The 17,494-nt window shown below is 39.1% G+C and overlaps 1 protein-coding gene across 1 annotated transcript in view; it reads left to right on the top strand.

Annotated features, from left to right (window-relative positions):
• LOC124606625 (regulation of nuclear pre-mRNA domain-containing protein 1A-like) overlaps positions 1 to 17,494 on the top strand; it is a 33,613-nt gene that overhangs the window by 14,932 nt on the left and 1,187 nt on the right. The window contains exons 2-3 of the mRNA XM_047138620.1: positions 470 to 709; positions 17,141 to 17,269. Coding sequence (XP_046994576.1) covers positions 470 to 709; positions 17,141 to 17,269 — 369 coding nt within the window. The remainder of the gene's footprint in view (positions 1 to 469; positions 710 to 17,140; positions 17,270 to 17,494) is intronic.

Here is a 17,494-nt window from a genome sequence, read left to right as displayed (position 1 = left end):
CATGTTTCCTTCAAAGAAATATCACGACTTCTAACTTTGAAGTCATGTCTTTAATGCAAATACACGAGTTTCTTCTGTTTAACAATGTTGTGTAGCAATACGCTAGTTTATGAGAAGATACTGGTAAAACTATATATTCAGTCTAAGTTCCTTTACACCAGTGTTCAGTAATGCAGGCAACCAAGCTATCTATAGCTTCCAATTGAAGAGTGATAAAGCCATTGATGTGTACAACTGATATTTGGATGTAAACTAATTAAAAGCTCAATTTCTCATCTGCTGTGGAGAATATAGTAGTTTCTTGTACCTTTCTTTATGTTTGTTGTGATATAATTTTACTGTACACTGATCGTAACGGTAAATCTTTGTCCATCTCTTACAGTGGTCACCATTTTCTGTAAAAAAAAAAAAAAAAAAAAAAAATCCACTGCTCAGGTGTGTTCTTACTGGAATTTTTTTTGTTTTCTAGGATGTCCAAAGAAAAAAATTGTGTACATGTATCTCGCAAATGACATTATTCAGAGAAGTAGAAGAAAAGGCCCTGAATTTGGCCAGTCATTTGAAAGAGCACTCAGAAAAGCATTTGAAAAATTATCATTACCACAATCTGATGAAGACACAAGAAACAGAATTTACAGGTTATTGAAGATATGGGAAGACAGACATGTTTACCATGAAACTGTAATTAATGATTTCCGGAAAGTATTAGGTATGGGCACAGGAGTGTTTAAAGTAATGATGTAACGTAATGCATGGTTTAACAGGTAATGCTCTGACAGATGCACTGTCGCTGCTTGACCTTGTGCTAATTATTGTTTTAAATGAAAAGTAGCATTGCTATTTTTTGTAGAAGTTGAGTGGAGATCATTTCTGAAGCTGCATGATAAGAGTATGGGTCAACACTGTTACAAACTGATTTGTTCCTGTGATGGCCATGATGCTTGACACGAATTCAATAAGACAGAAAACAAATATTTGTGTTATGCAGCTTCAGCCATACAGTTACATAAAAAACTGCCTCTATTTTTTTTTAACATACGAAAGTTGCTGAACAACATTGTACACTCACTGATTTAAAAAAAAAAAAAAAAAAAAAAATAGCACCCAAAGGGAAGGGTGAAACAAAATGGAACTTGGGGGGGGGGGGGGGGCTGAGAGGGTTGGTGATGCTGTTTCAGTGATAAAATTGAATCAAACTTATAAGGAATTTGACATAAGTCCACTTATCAGTATGAAGTTGCACGCTCTCTAGTCTCAGTAAATGCACCAATTAGGTTGGTAAGGGTGTCATAAAGCCATTGTATCCTTTCCTGATGCTAACCATCCTGTAACTGTTGTAAGTTCCTACATAGGTAGGAATGATCATCAAAATAAAATAAGAGAAATCAGAGCTCAAACAGAAAGGTTTAGGTGTTCCTTTTTCCCGCGCGCTGTTCGGGGGTGGAATGGTAGAGAGATAGTATGATTGTGGTTCGATGAACCCTCTGCCAAGCACTTAAATGTGAATTGCAGAGTAATCATGTAGATGTAGATGTAAGTAGTCGTTGATATTCTGGATACTAAATCTACAGCATAATCCTCAACCTAACTAACCGTATGTGGCAGTGGGTACTTATGGTATCATTAAATGATCCTCCCTTCCCTGTTCCACTTGCAAATGGTGTGTGGGAAAAATGATTGTCCATCATCCTCTGTAGTAACTCTAGTTTCTCGAATTTTTTTGTCATGGTCTTTCATGAGCTGTATATGGGAGTAATGTTGTCAGACTCTTTGCAGAAAGTGCTGTCTCGAAATTCCAATAGTAAGGCTCTCCATGATGCACAATGCCTCTTTTGTAATGTCTGCTACTGGAGTTTGCTCCGCATCCTTGTAACAGTTTCGCACAGTCAAAAGACCTTGTTACAAAAATGCCGATTTTTGTTGATTCCCACATTGATGACTAATACTCAAGAATCAACTGATCAAGTGGCTTATGAGCCACTCTTCATGGGTGAGTCAGTTTCCTTAGGAAGCTCTAGAAGAAAGGATGATATTCACTCTTCTGGATTAAATCTCACTTTGGCACAGAAAGGGGTGAATTATGCTGCCACAAAAATCTTCGGTCATCTGCCAAATAGTATTAATAATCTGACAATTAGCCAACCAACATTTAAAAGCAAATTAATAGAATTTCTGAATGACAACTCCTTCTACTCAATAGATGAATTCTTAGATATGAAGTAGTAACTGTAAAAAATATTAATTAAATTATTTTGTGTAAAGAAACCTTATGTTAAAGTGACACATTCCATACCATTACGAAATGTCGGATCCATGATCTATGGAACAAGGATTAATGTATGTATGTATGTACGTATAAATCAGGTTTAACAGAACTTCCAGAAAACTGCAGTTCTGAAAAAAGTGCTGTTTTAAAAGCAAATTTGAGAGGTACTGAGTCATAAAATTGACTTAAACTTTATAACAGCTGGCCCTCAATTTTATAGCATCCTAACTTGCACGATATAAGATCGAAGTGTGCATTCAGCATAATCGGTATGCCTATGCAGCAGTGTAAATGAGGAAGAGGGGGGAGGGATTGTAGGACAGCAGGTAAATAATCCATATGGTCAATATTTTGTTATGAAAAGACACTTAAATTGCCTGTGCTTGCTCTACACCTACCTTTGCTGTTTACAAGAGCCTGAAAACTATTTTTGCTGTCGGCCAGAAAGCGATGGAGATCATACTGACCATAATTTCCAGTTTGCAAGTCCACTTGGTGTGTCACCTCTGACGGCACCGCTCGCTGGCTGCAAGCAGAGTATCTTTGTGGAATTAGACAGTGTTTTGTTTTCCAAAGTTGAATGGCTTTATCTCTGTGACAAATGACTGTTAATATAGGTAAACATAAACGCTATACCGTGTGTGTTGACTTGTGGAATTTGCTTTGTGCTGTTTAGCTGTTCAATTTTGTGTATTTGACGAATTTTGCTCATAGGTGTTTTACGTATTTGGTTTGTGGATATCAGTATACCCCGTTTCAGCAATCGAGTGTTTCAGAAAAGGCACAATGAGTGGAAGAAGAAAACTTTTCTTGTTTCAAAGGGAGATGCTGTACAGACTGCTTCACCGACTACTCCAAATGAATGTGATAGAGCCGGCCAGTGTGGCCGAGCGGTTGTAGGCGCTACAGTCTGGAACCGCGTGACAGCTACGGTCGCAGGTTCGAATCCTGCCTTGGGCATGGATGTGTGTGATGTCCTTAGGTTAGTTAGGTTTAAGTAGTTCTAAGTTCTAGGGGACTGATGACCTCAGCTGTTAAGTACCATAGTGCTCAGAGCCATTTGAACCATTTTTTTGAATGTGATAGAACTTCTTCCAGCAAGAAACTTCGTACAGCAAAATGATGTGAATGAAATAATTAACATTTCCTTGCTCTCTAATATTTTGAAACATAATGTATTATGCCAAGTTTGCAAAGAAAGAGGACTGGAATCGAAAATAACTTCACACATTGGTTTGGCATGTAAAATATTATTGAAGTGTAACACATGTGCTGCAGAAGTTTCGTTTTCTAATTCTAACAGTATTCCTCGTGGTGGTAATAGTGGAAAGAAGGTGTATGATATAAATGTTAGGCTAGCTCGCATTGCATTGGCAAGGGCAGTGCTGCAGGGACAACGTTATGTGGAATTATGAACTTGGCAAAAACACCAACCAAACTTGGATTTCATAATGAATTGGTGGGATCTTCTGCTGAAGATATTGCTCAAGCAACAATGAAGAAAGCAGTTGAAGAAGCTGTGACAGATAATGGGAATTGTAGAGATTTAACTGTCGCTCTAGGTGGATCGTGGCAACGAAGAGGTCATAAATCTCTAAATGGAGTTGTGACAGCTACCAGTGGAAATAGTTGCAAAGTAATTGATGTTGCTATTCTCTCAAAACATTGTAGATGTACGGGCAATACCAAGGACGAAGATAGTGAAAGTTGTGAAGCAAATTTTCACAGCACGAGTGGAGCGATGAAAGCAGAGGGAGTGAAAGCAATTTTTTCCAGATCACAGGAGTGGTATAATGTACGATACACTAACTATCTAGGAGATTGTGATTCTAAGGGATATAAAGCTGTACAGGAACTCAAACCTTACGGCAATAAAATTCACATTAAGAAACAGGAGTGCATTGGACATGTGCAGAAGCGCATTGGGGCTCGCTTGCGCAAACTAAAGCAGACATTAGGATCCCAGAAGCTTAGTGATGGTAAGACCGTTGGAGGAAGAGGAAGATTTACAGATGAAGCAAGTGATAGATTGCAGAGGTATTATGGGTGTGCAATTAGGCAAAATACAAGAAGCATTGAGCATATGACGAGAGCAGTACGGGCATTATTTTTTCGTACTGCATCAACAAATGAGCACCCACAACATTCTCTGTGCCCACAGGTGTAAGAACTAATCAGGAAAGGAATATGCTCATAAAAACAGTTTGCCAAATGCTGTAATTGATGTAATTAAGCCCATATTCAGAGAATTGTCACAGCCAAGTTTATTAGAAAAATGTTTAATGGGAAAACACAAAATCCAAATGAAAGTGTAAATAATTTAATTAGGATTAGGATTCCGAAAAGAGTGTTTGTACAGATAAAAACATCGCATTTTGGAGTATATGATGCAGTGGCAACATACAATGAAGGAAACATTATGAAATGTGATGTGCTGAAACATTTAGGTTTCCAACCAGGACACAACACCATTTCCACAGTGCGCCTAATTGATGAAGAAAGACTAAGAGGTGCAGGAAGAAGAGACAAAAGCCTACAACATGCAGCAAAAGGGAAGAAAAGACCAGTGAAAAGGAAACTAACACTGGAAAAAGAAGAGGGTGCTGATAATCCATCATATAGGGCAGGAATGTATTAAAAAACTTTGGAAGCCATTTCCCTTAACTTTAAAATTTTCATCTTTGAGGAACATTTTCTCAAAAAATGCTAACAGTATATCAATGAAATTTTTATACAATATTTTTTACTTCTTTTCCTTCATTTTTATATCAAATTGTAAAAAAAAATTGTATAATTCAAGTTCAAGTTACAGAAGAAAAAGTGCAAAATTTTATAGAAAAAAATAAGCATCTGTTAAAAAAATTGTAAAACAAAAACCAATATTTCTTGACATGGTATTATAACTTTGTAGAGAAATATTGACTGAACATGTAGTCCAAATTTCAGAGCAATATGTTTAATGGTTTTAGAAAAAATTTTCCTTCTATTTGCTAAAATTAACATGGAGGAGGTGGGTTGTTCCGGCTCCCCTTGACTTCTTCAGGGTGTGTTTGAACATTTTACAGATTACGAATAAAAATTTAAAATCAACAGTACTGCACTATACAGTAATTGGATCTTGTTATTGTACAGTACTATATTACAATACTTATGACAATGCAAAAGTAATATGGTCTATGTAGTAACTTTTTCTGTGATACTAGCAACACATGAGAAACAGAGCGTTTGCATCACATGTTCAGAATGGTGATGACTGGCATTCATGCATAGGGTCACTTTGTGGACAAAGGGTGGCCTACATCTTGCTACTACTTCCTCTGTGATGGCTGTACAAGCATCAATAATGCGTTGCTGCTAGTCTTCTGGTGTTATTTGTCCTCTGGTGTTGTTGGAAAATTTTGGTAGGCGGCATCCTGGACTGCTTCCCGCACAAAAAAAATCCAGTGGCGTCTGGGGATTGGCAGGCCAGCTAATAGGCCCACCACATCCAATCCACCTAGTATGGTATTTACAGTCCAGAATTCATCAAGCTCATAAGGTATTATGCGCAGGGCATCCATCATGCTGATACCACATGACCATTCTCTGATTCAGAAGTACGGCGTGCAAGAGAACAGGAACAGTGTGTCATAAAATCGGGCATATTGTCTGCCATTTTGGTTGACATTTACAAAGAAAGGTCCAATAATGGTATCTCCAATAATTTCGCACCGAACATTAACGTTCCATGGGCGTTGATGTTCTACCTGTTGGAGCCATTGTTGATTGTTGATGGACCAATAATGCATATTTCTCAAATTGATATTTCCTTTGTTCAAGAATGACACTTCATTTGTAAAAAGAACATCTGAGAAGAAATTAAGATTAGTGAGAAGTTGTTGCTGAGACCACTGACAAAATTGAACTCTTTTTGTTGAAGTCATTTCCTCGAAGTTCTTGGCGTAAATGAACATGGTAAGAATGGAATTTATGGCATTCCAGAATGTGATGAACACTTCTTTTTAAGACGCGAACTTCATGTTGAATTCATCATGTGCTTTCTTGAGGATTCACGGATACGGCAGCGAGCGAGCACAGTGACCTCAGCAGTTTCGTGCGTTCATGTTCTACGATAATTTTGAGGTCTTGCATTTAAACTTCCTGTTACACTTAGGTAAGAAATGAGACTATCAAACATCCAGTGAGAAGGTGATGGCCTGTCAGCGCATCATCTGCTGTACAGTAATTATGCGTGAATGGAATTTTGCTTGCGTACAGCAAGTGACAGTACAGATATGTACAGCAGAGTCCAGGATAGACATAAAAACACAATAATTATGGTTTTATGTAACAGTGCTAAACATAAAAATGTGAATTAATAAATTATTTCCTGTCGACATACTTTCTCTGTAGATCAGCAGGATTTCTGCCCTACTCTAATGTGTATACATCGTACACCTTTACACAGTAAAAATTGTATTCATAATGTGTATTACTGCTATGCAGATACTAAGCTGGAAATCTTAAACAAAACCCACACCTCTACGACAGCACTTGATTGAGTATGTAATGTGTACAGTCAAGGTAATAAATAGTTAGATTTTTCACAACCTGTGTACTCTTTTTTTGTTCACACGTCTGTTTTATTGACAAAAATGGTACAGTGCGATACATTTTTGAATAGTTCTTGGGGAGTGTAAGTGTAATCTTCAATAAAATGTACGTGGTTCCATTTAAACAATTCAACCACTACCCAGTATCTCATACATCTGTGAGGATACGTGAAACACATACTCTCAGAAAGAACTATCCAGCGATGTTAAAAAGTGTTGGTTGAAACAATTTTTCATTTAATGCACAAGATAAGAGTTAACTTGGGTGAGAAAGATAAATTGGACATCTTGTGTAGGCAGCTGCATATTGTTTCTGTAATAAGATTTTTTAGGGGTGATGAAGTGGAAATGTCAATGTCTTATGAGAAACTATGGTGTGGAAGTGACTAGTTTGGAGGTTATAAAAGCAGATGTATTGTGTTGCAATTCTCTCATTAGAATATGAGACTCGTGAATTGTTCATATTATGTAATAAATTGATTTACTATGATGGAAATAATTGTTAATGTTGTAGGGTATGCAAACTTGACAAATATGTAGTTATGCCTCAGGATGAATTGGGATAGGAAACTCTGCTAATGTGTTGCATATGTTGTGATGTTTACACTAATAGGGCCAGTCCTAGTTCAAACAGTGAGAAGACTGCAGTCCTTGTTAATAAGTTGAAGTGTACAGTTAATTAGCCCTGATGTGCCAGCACCTGGTTTTGAAATTGGTAAATATGTCTTGTGTTCTGAGAAGCAAAAGCAAATTTTTTGGAAACTGACAGGTTGTATCAGGCCAAGAGCCTATGGAGCAGCAATCAGATGCACACCAGACTGTTCCACGTTACAGGAAAGAGGGAAGGAGATACTGCAGTATAACTATTAAGGAGGACTATGTATTGCATCAAACCAGTCAGTCTCAGTACTGAAGACCACAACAACACGTATTGTAAAGATTCCTGGCAAATTGTGAGAAGTGATACTTGCTCACACATAAGAGGAAAGTTCTGAAGTACCGTTAACAGACTTGTAGTGAACTTCTGGTTGCACATAGTTAATGGTTGGTTAATAGACAAGTATTTTCTTAGCAGTTGAAGTGCAATGGCGTGCACTGTCTTTTTGAGACACATTCTTTCAACATTATTGGAAGGGATCCCATTTTATCTTCGTGAATGTATGTATTTCTGACATGGAGCTCCAGCCTGCATTGTGCATCTTGCTTGTGAATACTTGCATCAGGTGTTCATGGAAAGGTCTTGGTCCATGGCCAGCTCATATCCTTGACCTAATCCTGAACAACAGTGGGATGCTTGACAGTACTTCGTGTAATGAAGTAACACATAGAAACTTGGCAATACCACTTTATACGACAGTTGTGAAACACCACTTTGCACAACAGTTCTGAATGTAGCATCTTATCAAGCCTTGCAGATAAATAAAATTATCACAACAATGCGTGTAATTAGAGTTTCATCTTCGTCAGCAGGCTAGTGGTAAATTTCAGAATTTCTCACTTGTTCCAATAACTTTCAGCCAGGTCATTACAGGACCAGTGTTCCCTATTTCAGATGAAGAAATTTGTCCTGCATTATCCCAACTTTTTTTTCCCCCATATTGAGAACATCCTTCCATTTTATACTAAGATTATGGGAGGTGAACTTAGAGGAGTCACTGCCTGCATTGTATTTTTAGCTCCTCTCTGAAGTGTACTAAGAGTTTGTTTACTCCATGAATGATTATTACTCTTTTTTTCTTATTCTGTTGATGGTTCATGATATTGTGTTGATAACAAAATAAAGTTCACTTGGTGTAGTATCTTATCATGTAGTCTAGTTAATTTCGTAGCAAATACATAGCAGTGCTACAAAGTGATGACCCCACAAAAATGTGAAAATACGCAACCAGGCATGCAAAGTCATAAAATATTGTTGCCACAAAAGATGAGTCAGATTCAGGCCAAGAGGCAGCTTGTAGATCTACAGGATGATTTACAGAAGAAGACAGAACAACTCCAACAAGCAGTAGAGGAACAGGAAAATTCATTGGTGAGCTCACATACAGCAACAAACGGCAATTACAGTAGTGAGAAAACCACAGGTGAAGGCACAGACACCGCAATACTTGCCAGAAAAACCAGAACTTTGGTTTGCAGTGCTCAAACTAGCATTTGCACAAAACAAGATAACTGATGAGTGCATGAAGTTTGCAGTGACTGTTAATGGATTAGATGCTAGGGCAGCCACTATAGGTGCAGACGTAATACCAAAATTGCCACAAGATCAGCGATATGAGAGTCTAAGAAGCCATTAATCAGCAGAGTATGCAAACCACTTGACCATTGAATGCAGCAGGTGCTGAATAATGAGCAAAACTGAATATTGGCGGCACTTGAGAGGCATTGTGGAAGAGACAAAATTGCCAGATGCGATGCTGTGGCATATCTGGATGGTGCAACTACTGGGGGTCATTAAGTCAGCAAAGTTAACGTACAAAAAAAGATTATGTCTACACAGTGATCACAGTAGCGGGCAAAGCTTATGCAACACTGGATTATACATTTGCAGCAAGTGTAACAATGGTTACCGAGCAATTCGTTATACAGAAGACAGCAGCTATCCAAAAAGGGTAACAATCGGACTTCAGTAAGCAGATACACTGTCTTAAAGAACAGAAAAGACACACTACAAAATCAGATGGCAAGGCTGTTAGGAAACAAGGGAACCATGCCCAAGCAGAACACAGGAGACAACAGTGGACCAAAACAAAATGACCCAGTAGGCTGGTGCCATCGACATTTTGGCGGGAGAACTCAGAGATGTAAGTTATCATACACGTACCCAAATGGTATCAGCGGCGGGCAGAAGGTGCGGCGGACCAGGGAGGAGAATATAGCGAAGGATTCAACGCAGTGAGTAAAGTAACAAGCTTACCAATGCTGTCTCGGCAGTTACACATAAGACATGAAGTCAGATTGCCACTACCTCATAGACTGGGTCATAAATCGTGAAGTGAAGAGAGACCTTCGTAAGAGATGTATGTGGTGATTTGTATAGAGGTGGATGTGCCCATATTTGGAGTAACTTCCATAGTCAGAAGAGGATTCAGATCAGTCTCGGCAGTGCTCGTGTCAGGAAGGATGGAGAAGTGGTCACAGGTTTCCTAGGCTGAAAGCAATAAACGGAATGCACAAAGTGTAACATGGCCAGTAGATGTCCTGTTGGCGAGTCACAAATGGGGAGAGTGGCAGTGATGGGGGCTGCAGAGAGGCACCGTAGGGGAAATGCCGAGCTGTTGAATTGAAGTGCCGTTCTCAGCTGAAGACTATGCTCACTTTCTTTGTAAATATTAAGTGGAATCTCTCCATGCCCACACATGCATGGTGGCTATTCAAAAAGATGAGTCGCATCTACTTTGGTTAGTATCTAAAATTAATTCCACTGAAAATGCAGCAGAATTGGCGATTTATTTTTGCCTGGCTTGTTAACCATTTGTAGCTTTCAGAGAAGCATCAAGAGTGGCGAAATTTGAGGAAACCCTACACATTTCTCTTGTTGCCGTGTTACAATTAGCTTATTTTGCCAAAACAGAGCAGATTTTACAGTGTCACCTCACTAACATGCTGTGCAGAGGCACTTTTGAGAGGATGCTGAAATGATTAAGTTTATTAAGTGAGAAACTGAGGAAAATAAGGCCAATCTCTTATGGAAAAGCACATCATTGGTACAAAAATAAATATGATGTCTTCGTGTATGATGTTCCAAAACCCATAGCATTTTCCATTTTACTAGCTATCGATGGCCCTTAAAAATTATTCTTTCATTGAAAAAGTCTGTATTAAGTGGAATAACATGGAAGATAGAGAAGTTTTGCATAATAACGATGTGGCAAAATACTCTCTGCCTTGCGTGGTATTATTTCCCAAAATCTGATTTCAGTATTTCAAACCATTTATGAAATAAGAGGAATGTTGCGAATATTTCATTCTGGATTTATCACTGGCACATGTGATCACAAATGGGTGTGTTAAATCGGACCAATTTTCTTGAGATTGGCGACAGATAGACTTCTACCCAAGTTGAAAGAAAAATTCAACATGTTAATAAGTTTCATAAACAGCAACATATTTTGTAATACACACCAAATGCAAAATAATAGCCACCCTAATTTTTCATTGCAAACTTTTTTGAATTTCGCACAGTGTCTTACTTGCATGCAAATATCACAATAATTATGACCATTAACGAGGTGAAAGGCATATAATTGTGAAGCTGACACACAAAGCTATAAGTAAAAATGAATTTTTTTTTTTTTTTTTCGAGTAGCTTTTGTGAAGTCCTTAGAGAAAAATTGCAGGGTGTGCGCCTTGACCAAAAGGGGCCAAACACTGTCGGCTTTCCATTCTGTATGTATGAATGAACTTGCATAGTGCTCAGGACGAAAATTGGTCTCTGCACATCAATCACAGCATCATGAGTAGGCTGTTACACAGCCTACACACACAGTTTGGTGGTGTGGAAGTATAGTAGTCTTACCATGGCACACATACAACAGGAGTCACACAACATAGTGCATTATGTTAGGACCACACCAGGGCTATCAGTCTCGTGGTGGCCTAGAAAGTTAGTGCCAGACAGGTCTGTGGTGGCTTGATAGCCCGTGGGCATCACTGCTACATCTTGTCATAAAGGAAGATGATACATGAAGGCGTCGTGGTTATTACCACACGTTAAATGTCTATACAATCCCACACTGCTACCCGGTACCAAATATCAACGACTTTAATGGTGTGTTGGTGGGAACAGCCATTTCCAGCAAGACTGACTAAAAAAAAAAAAAAAAAAAAAAAAAAAAGAAGACGTACAATCAGATAACGGTAGCGGAAGATGACATACCATACATTTGGATTGTTAAAGTATTTAAGACTGCCTTTTGGGATGAAAATGCCACACAAAGTACTGTGAGGATAGGAATGTTGTTTTTGAGTACCTTGACAGCATTCTGAAGTTTCCAAAGTCAGCGGCATTGCACAAAGAACTTCTCAAGACTGTTTTTGACTGCATGAAAAAATGTTACAGTAGTAAACAAGGCGAAGTGTACATTCAGGCAGCTGCATGTGATGTTCTTGGGCAATGCATTATCAGCAGCCAAAATACACCCATTGAAGGGCAAAATAGCCATAATCAGAGATGTGACTGGCCTGACAATTTTCACTAGCTCATGAGATCTCTAGGGACTGTCATTGACACCAGGAAAGCAGAGATAAAAGTGCCCTTGACTGCAGCACTAGTGGGTAAGAATGTGACAGGCTGATGGCAACTAAAGGCCAGTGTAAGAAAAGTGGTTGTATTAGTACACCTGTGCTCCAAGCACTGTTAGCAGTAGTAGTCAACACCAACCAACAGGCAGTGGGTGCGGCCCTCCACCAGTATGAAGACAATTACTGGCAGCTGTTAGCATTCTTTTTCACACAAGCTCATAGTGTCGCTAGTGTAGTTGAGCCCTTATGATAGAGCTGCTGGTGATTTATAAGGCAGTGGAACATTACTGCCCACGTGTAGAAGCTAAGGCAGTCACAATTTACAGTGTCACAAGCCTGCCTTTAACCTTTGCTTTCAAGAAGTGTAAGAACAATTGGTCCCTGAGAAAATTCTGCCAATTAGAATTTATTGGCCAATTCATTAGATATACATGACATGTTAAGGTGGCTGCAAATGTCATAGATGACTCCTCCTCAAGTGGCAAAGCCATCTTTCTATACAGTAGGTTATGAGCAGTTTGCTGCTGCACAAGCTAGGGATCCTCAGCTAACAGAGTACCTGTGGAATAGCTGTGCAGGGCTACAATTTAAACAGGTACAACAAGAAGGGGCAAACATTATATGGTGTGATGTCACAAGGTAAACATAGACCATTTGTACCTAAGCAGTTAAGAAAAGCAATCTTCGATGGTATTCATAACCTAGCCTGTCAGCGTGCAAACACTAGCATGAAGATCCTGGCTGAAAGATTTGTGTGGCCAAGCATGAGAAAGGATTGCTGCAGGTGGCCAAGGTGTGTATAGTGTGCAAGAGGTAAAAAGACAGGGAGGAATGTCCACAAACCCATACATAATGTTTGCACACATGTATTTAGACATAAAGGGGCCACTGACACCTTCGGAAGGATATCATTACTTGCTAACTGCCATTTACAGATATATACAATGGGCTGAGGTTGTAACAATATTGACGGAGATATTGGCAGAGACAATAGAAATAGTTCTCCTGGAGGCATGGGTAGCAAGTTTTGGCTGCTCAATGCATGTGACCACAGACAAGGGTGACAGCTTGAGTCTACATTGTTCCCAGAACTGCTCAGTGTGTGTGGGTTTTGGCACCATCACACAACTAACTAACACCCAGGTAGTAATGGTATGGTTGAATATTGACAGAGAACTTTGTGTCATTGATGAGCCACAAGGAGAATTGATCTTCCACATTGTCATTAGTGTTGCTAGGTCTACAGACCACATGCAAACCAAATAATAGGGGCTTCAGTGGGGGAGATACATACGAAGAAACTGTGTGCCTCCCAGCAGAACTTTTTGCAACACAATGCAGAACTGACAACTGTGAATCTACCATATGTACTGCAGCAAGTAAATCAGGGGCCTTGCTGCTGTGTTAACACCGGTTCCCGTCAGATCACCGAAATTAAGTGCTGTTAGATTTGGCTAGAACTTGGATGGGTCACTGTCTGGGTCTGTTGAGTGCTGTTGGCAAGTGGGATGCACTCAGCCTTTGTGAGGCAAATTGAGGAGCTACTGACTGAGAAGTAGTGACACTGGTCATTAAAACTGACAAAGGCTGGGAGAGCAATGTGCTCACCACATGTCCCTCCATATCCGCGTCCTGTGATGCCTGAGGATGACACAGTGGCCAGTCCATACAGTTGGGCCTTCAAGGCCTGTTTAGGTGGTATTTATTTGTCTGTACTGCAGCAAGTAAAGGGATACACAACCAAACTAAGCCCCTCACTTGGCTTGCAAAATGGGGAACACAATCTGTTTGTGCATAGAGAGCTGAGCAATTGTTCCCATGTAATACTGTGGACTGATGCAGTACGTCCACCATTGCAACACTCGCACACCAGGCCATACAGAGTTTTTGAAAGAGATCACACAAGGCCTATATATATTGCAACAGCAAACAGTCTCACTAGAAAGGGTAAAGTCCACAGATGTGCTGGTGGCGTATGATAAAATAAGGTACGAGCAGCAGAGCGAAATCGTGTCCACTATGCCAGAACAGACTGAAGAGGGTATGGCACATGAAGGAAACACACTGCCATAAATACATCCAGCAACCCTGATGGAGAGTCCAGAAATGCCTGAATCTTGCACCAGAGCAGGCCAGTGCATACACTATAAGTACCTGTATGTTCCTGGAACTCCGCTCAACTATGGGGGTGCTGTTTGGTAGTCATAACCGACAGAATAAATTGCACACAGTGTATTTTTGTGTCATCTTTGGAGCAGACTAAGCGACAGTTTTAGTCCTCGAATGATTTCTTTATTAACTAAATATCATTAACTGTTGAAAGACTCAATTACAAAAAGTAATAAAGTATTTTTTGTGCAGCATCTTGACATTCTGTGGTCTAGCTAATTTCATACTGAATACAAAGGAGTGCTACAAACTTAATCTAGGCATAGCATTATGGGAAAAATGTACAAAATGTTGTGTAAACCCATCCTCACTCAGAAGGTTGCATTGAAAATGTCAAGAAAGTCTCCATGAAGTAAATAGAATTGTCAAAATATTTTGTTTCATTAAGAAGTAGTGTTATCTATTTGACCTTTCACAATAATGGATAAATTGTCAGATGATTATGACTGTATACTTTAATTTCTCTTTCACCTTGGTTTGGCTGAAGAACAGATAATGTAGCTTAATTTTCTATTTAATGTTATAATTATATAATGTGCTCTTCTTGTACTGTGAATTGTTGACAGTAAACCACAAAAGGGAAGCCAAGCTCCATAGAGCTCTGTCACAAGAAGTCTGGAGATGGCCACAACATATTTTCATTAATACATGTTTCTGAGTAATCAATATTTTCTTGCTCTGCTTCAAAATATTGCACAGTAAGACATTAATGAATGAAGGAAACTAGGTGAAATCTTGTTGACATTGCATCACCTAATCTGGCAAGTCACAGCTGTCAGTAAACATAGCTATATTGGTTGATCTGCTACATGCAAATTTGAATTAAAGTTACTATTAGTGTATGCAACCAAACATTTTGTATACTAAAATTGGTTTATTGAATCTATCACTTGTGTTACTGTAATGAGGTTAGACCTTGTGCTGCACATAATTTGCTGTATAACAACACTGACAGAGAACCTACCAAAGGTTTAAGGATATTTCGTTTATTATCTCATGTTGATTTATCACACTTGGATTTGATGGAAACTCCCGCATCAACAAGAAAAGCACCACCTATTCTGTGGCCAGAGACAGTGGTCATGTTTGTGTGACTTGTGCTTGTGTGTTTTCTACTTTAGGAGAAGCCTTTTGGCCAAAAGCTTAAATGTATAGCAGTCTTTTTGTTGTGCCTGTCTACAACTCAACTCTCCTTTATATTGTGAGTAGCAATCTATCCTTTTCAAAATATGGTTGGAATATCAACAATATTAGAAGAAAGATATATTTCTACTCACCATAAAGAAGGCTCGTTTTGAGTTGCTGACTGGTGCATCACAAAGACTATTAATGTTATAGATTTTGTCCAAAGCCTTCTTCAGAGAGAGAGCGCGCGCACACACACACACACACACACACACACACACACTCTCTCTCTCTCTCTCTCTCTCTCTCTCTCTCTCTCTCTCTCTCTCTCTCTCTGTGTGTGTGTGTGTGTGTGTGTGTGTGTGTGTGTGTGTGTGTGTGTGTGTGTGTGGGCGGGCGCGCGCGCGCGCGCATGAATGACCACTACCACTGCACCAGGATGCCTGGTCATGTGTGTATGAAGTGTGCTTGCTTGTGTGAATGTGTGTTTCTTTGCTGAAGAAGGCTTTGACTGAAAGCTATAAAGTATAACAGTCTCTTCATCGTGCCTGCCAGCAACTCAGTGGGGCATCTTTATGGTGAGTTGAAATCTTTTCATAATATTGTCATTATTCCATCCTGGATTTTCCAGTATTTGTTTTCTTGATTGTGTGGTAGATGTTTTACATGTAAAAAGAATAAAAGTGAAGTCTTGATGCCATATGTGGGTGCAACAGGAAAGGGAAGAAATGAGAATGACACTGGAAGGATCACGTACCTCGAACTGTAATGTGGTTTGCGGAGTATAAATGTGAATATGTGGTGGAGCCTTTATCTATATATGTAGTTTGCAGGGCACTCTGTGGTGTGTGGTAGTGTGTACATGATGTAACAGAATAATATCCTTTCAGTTCCATTTGCAGATGAGGCATGGGAAGAAAGATAAGTCTCAAACTTTCACCGTGTGATTGTGACAGTTATGCGAGATGTAAGTTGGAGTGATAAATGTGTTTTCTTTACTTGGGTTGGTAAGCCTATCTGCAAAGCAAGTATGCTGATTAAACAGTCCTTTGACAACTCCCTGCCCTTCAATAAGTACGACGTTGCAATGATCCCCTGACAGACAGACAGTATTAAAGAACTGATTGAACAAAGCTTTTGTGAGTGAGTGCCTTTTAGGTGAATTACTAGTCTTTAAGGCTATTGTGCAATAAAACTCATACTCTTTCTAAATGGTGAGATTTGCATACTTAGAATGTTTTGTATTTGCATACTCGGACTGTTTTGTATTGTTCCAAATAGCTAGAACCTGAAAGCAACCTGTAAGTAACAATACCTCCACTTAAGCAGCTGCCACTCTGTCCACATCAAACAGTCCTTTCCAGCTTCTCTGTAGCAAACCTGTCTTTTTCAGTGCCAAATCTCTTGGTGCCTACACCACCAACTTCTCCAAGACTTTCCTCTTCCACAAATTCCCCATAGAGAGAAATATTGCAACAATATAGAAGCAATATTGCAAACAAAATCCTTCAGATGGTGAATAAATAAAGATTCTTTAAGAAAATAAAAATTCCTGTTGCTCTTTGATCACACCTCATATGCACATCTTTAACCTCCTCCTACATAATGATCTACTAAGTAGAATCTGTGTGAAACATTTGTGGTAAAGTAATACAGAATTGTTAATGTTGTTAAATTATTCTTTGTCATCTTTGAGTGAGGTCAATAGAAAGCACTTGTAATAACACAAGCAATACTTCCTTTGCAGAAAAGAGGAGCCATCTATCTCCACCATTATCTGATGCTTCCCAATCACAAGCAACCTATCAGATTGAGGTTCAGACAAAGCGGCAGCCTATACCTTATGAGCCGACACCTGTAATTCCATCACGGACAGGTTTGTATTCTGATGTTTTGTGGAATTGTTTTATTGGAAGTTATGGTGGTGGTTGTTGTTGCCATAGTTATAATTACACTTCAGGGGGAAAGTGGTATGCTTTTGTTCTTCTCAAACTAGCCTTCTTCTCATTTTTAAACAGCATGTTGATTAGATTGCATTGGGCCAAAGTTAAATCGTTACACAAAGACCTACAATCAAATAAAAATGGATAAAAACCTCATG

This window comes from Schistocerca americana, chromosome 3 (assembly GCF_021461395.2).
Source record: "Schistocerca americana isolate TAMUIC-IGC-003095 chromosome 3, iqSchAmer2.1, whole genome shotgun sequence".
Lineage (NCBI taxonomy): Eukaryota > Metazoa > Arthropoda > Insecta > Orthoptera > Acrididae > Schistocerca > Schistocerca americana.
The sequence above is the reverse complement of the archived record's forward strand: the minus strand, read 5'-3'. Positions and strand labels throughout refer to the sequence as shown.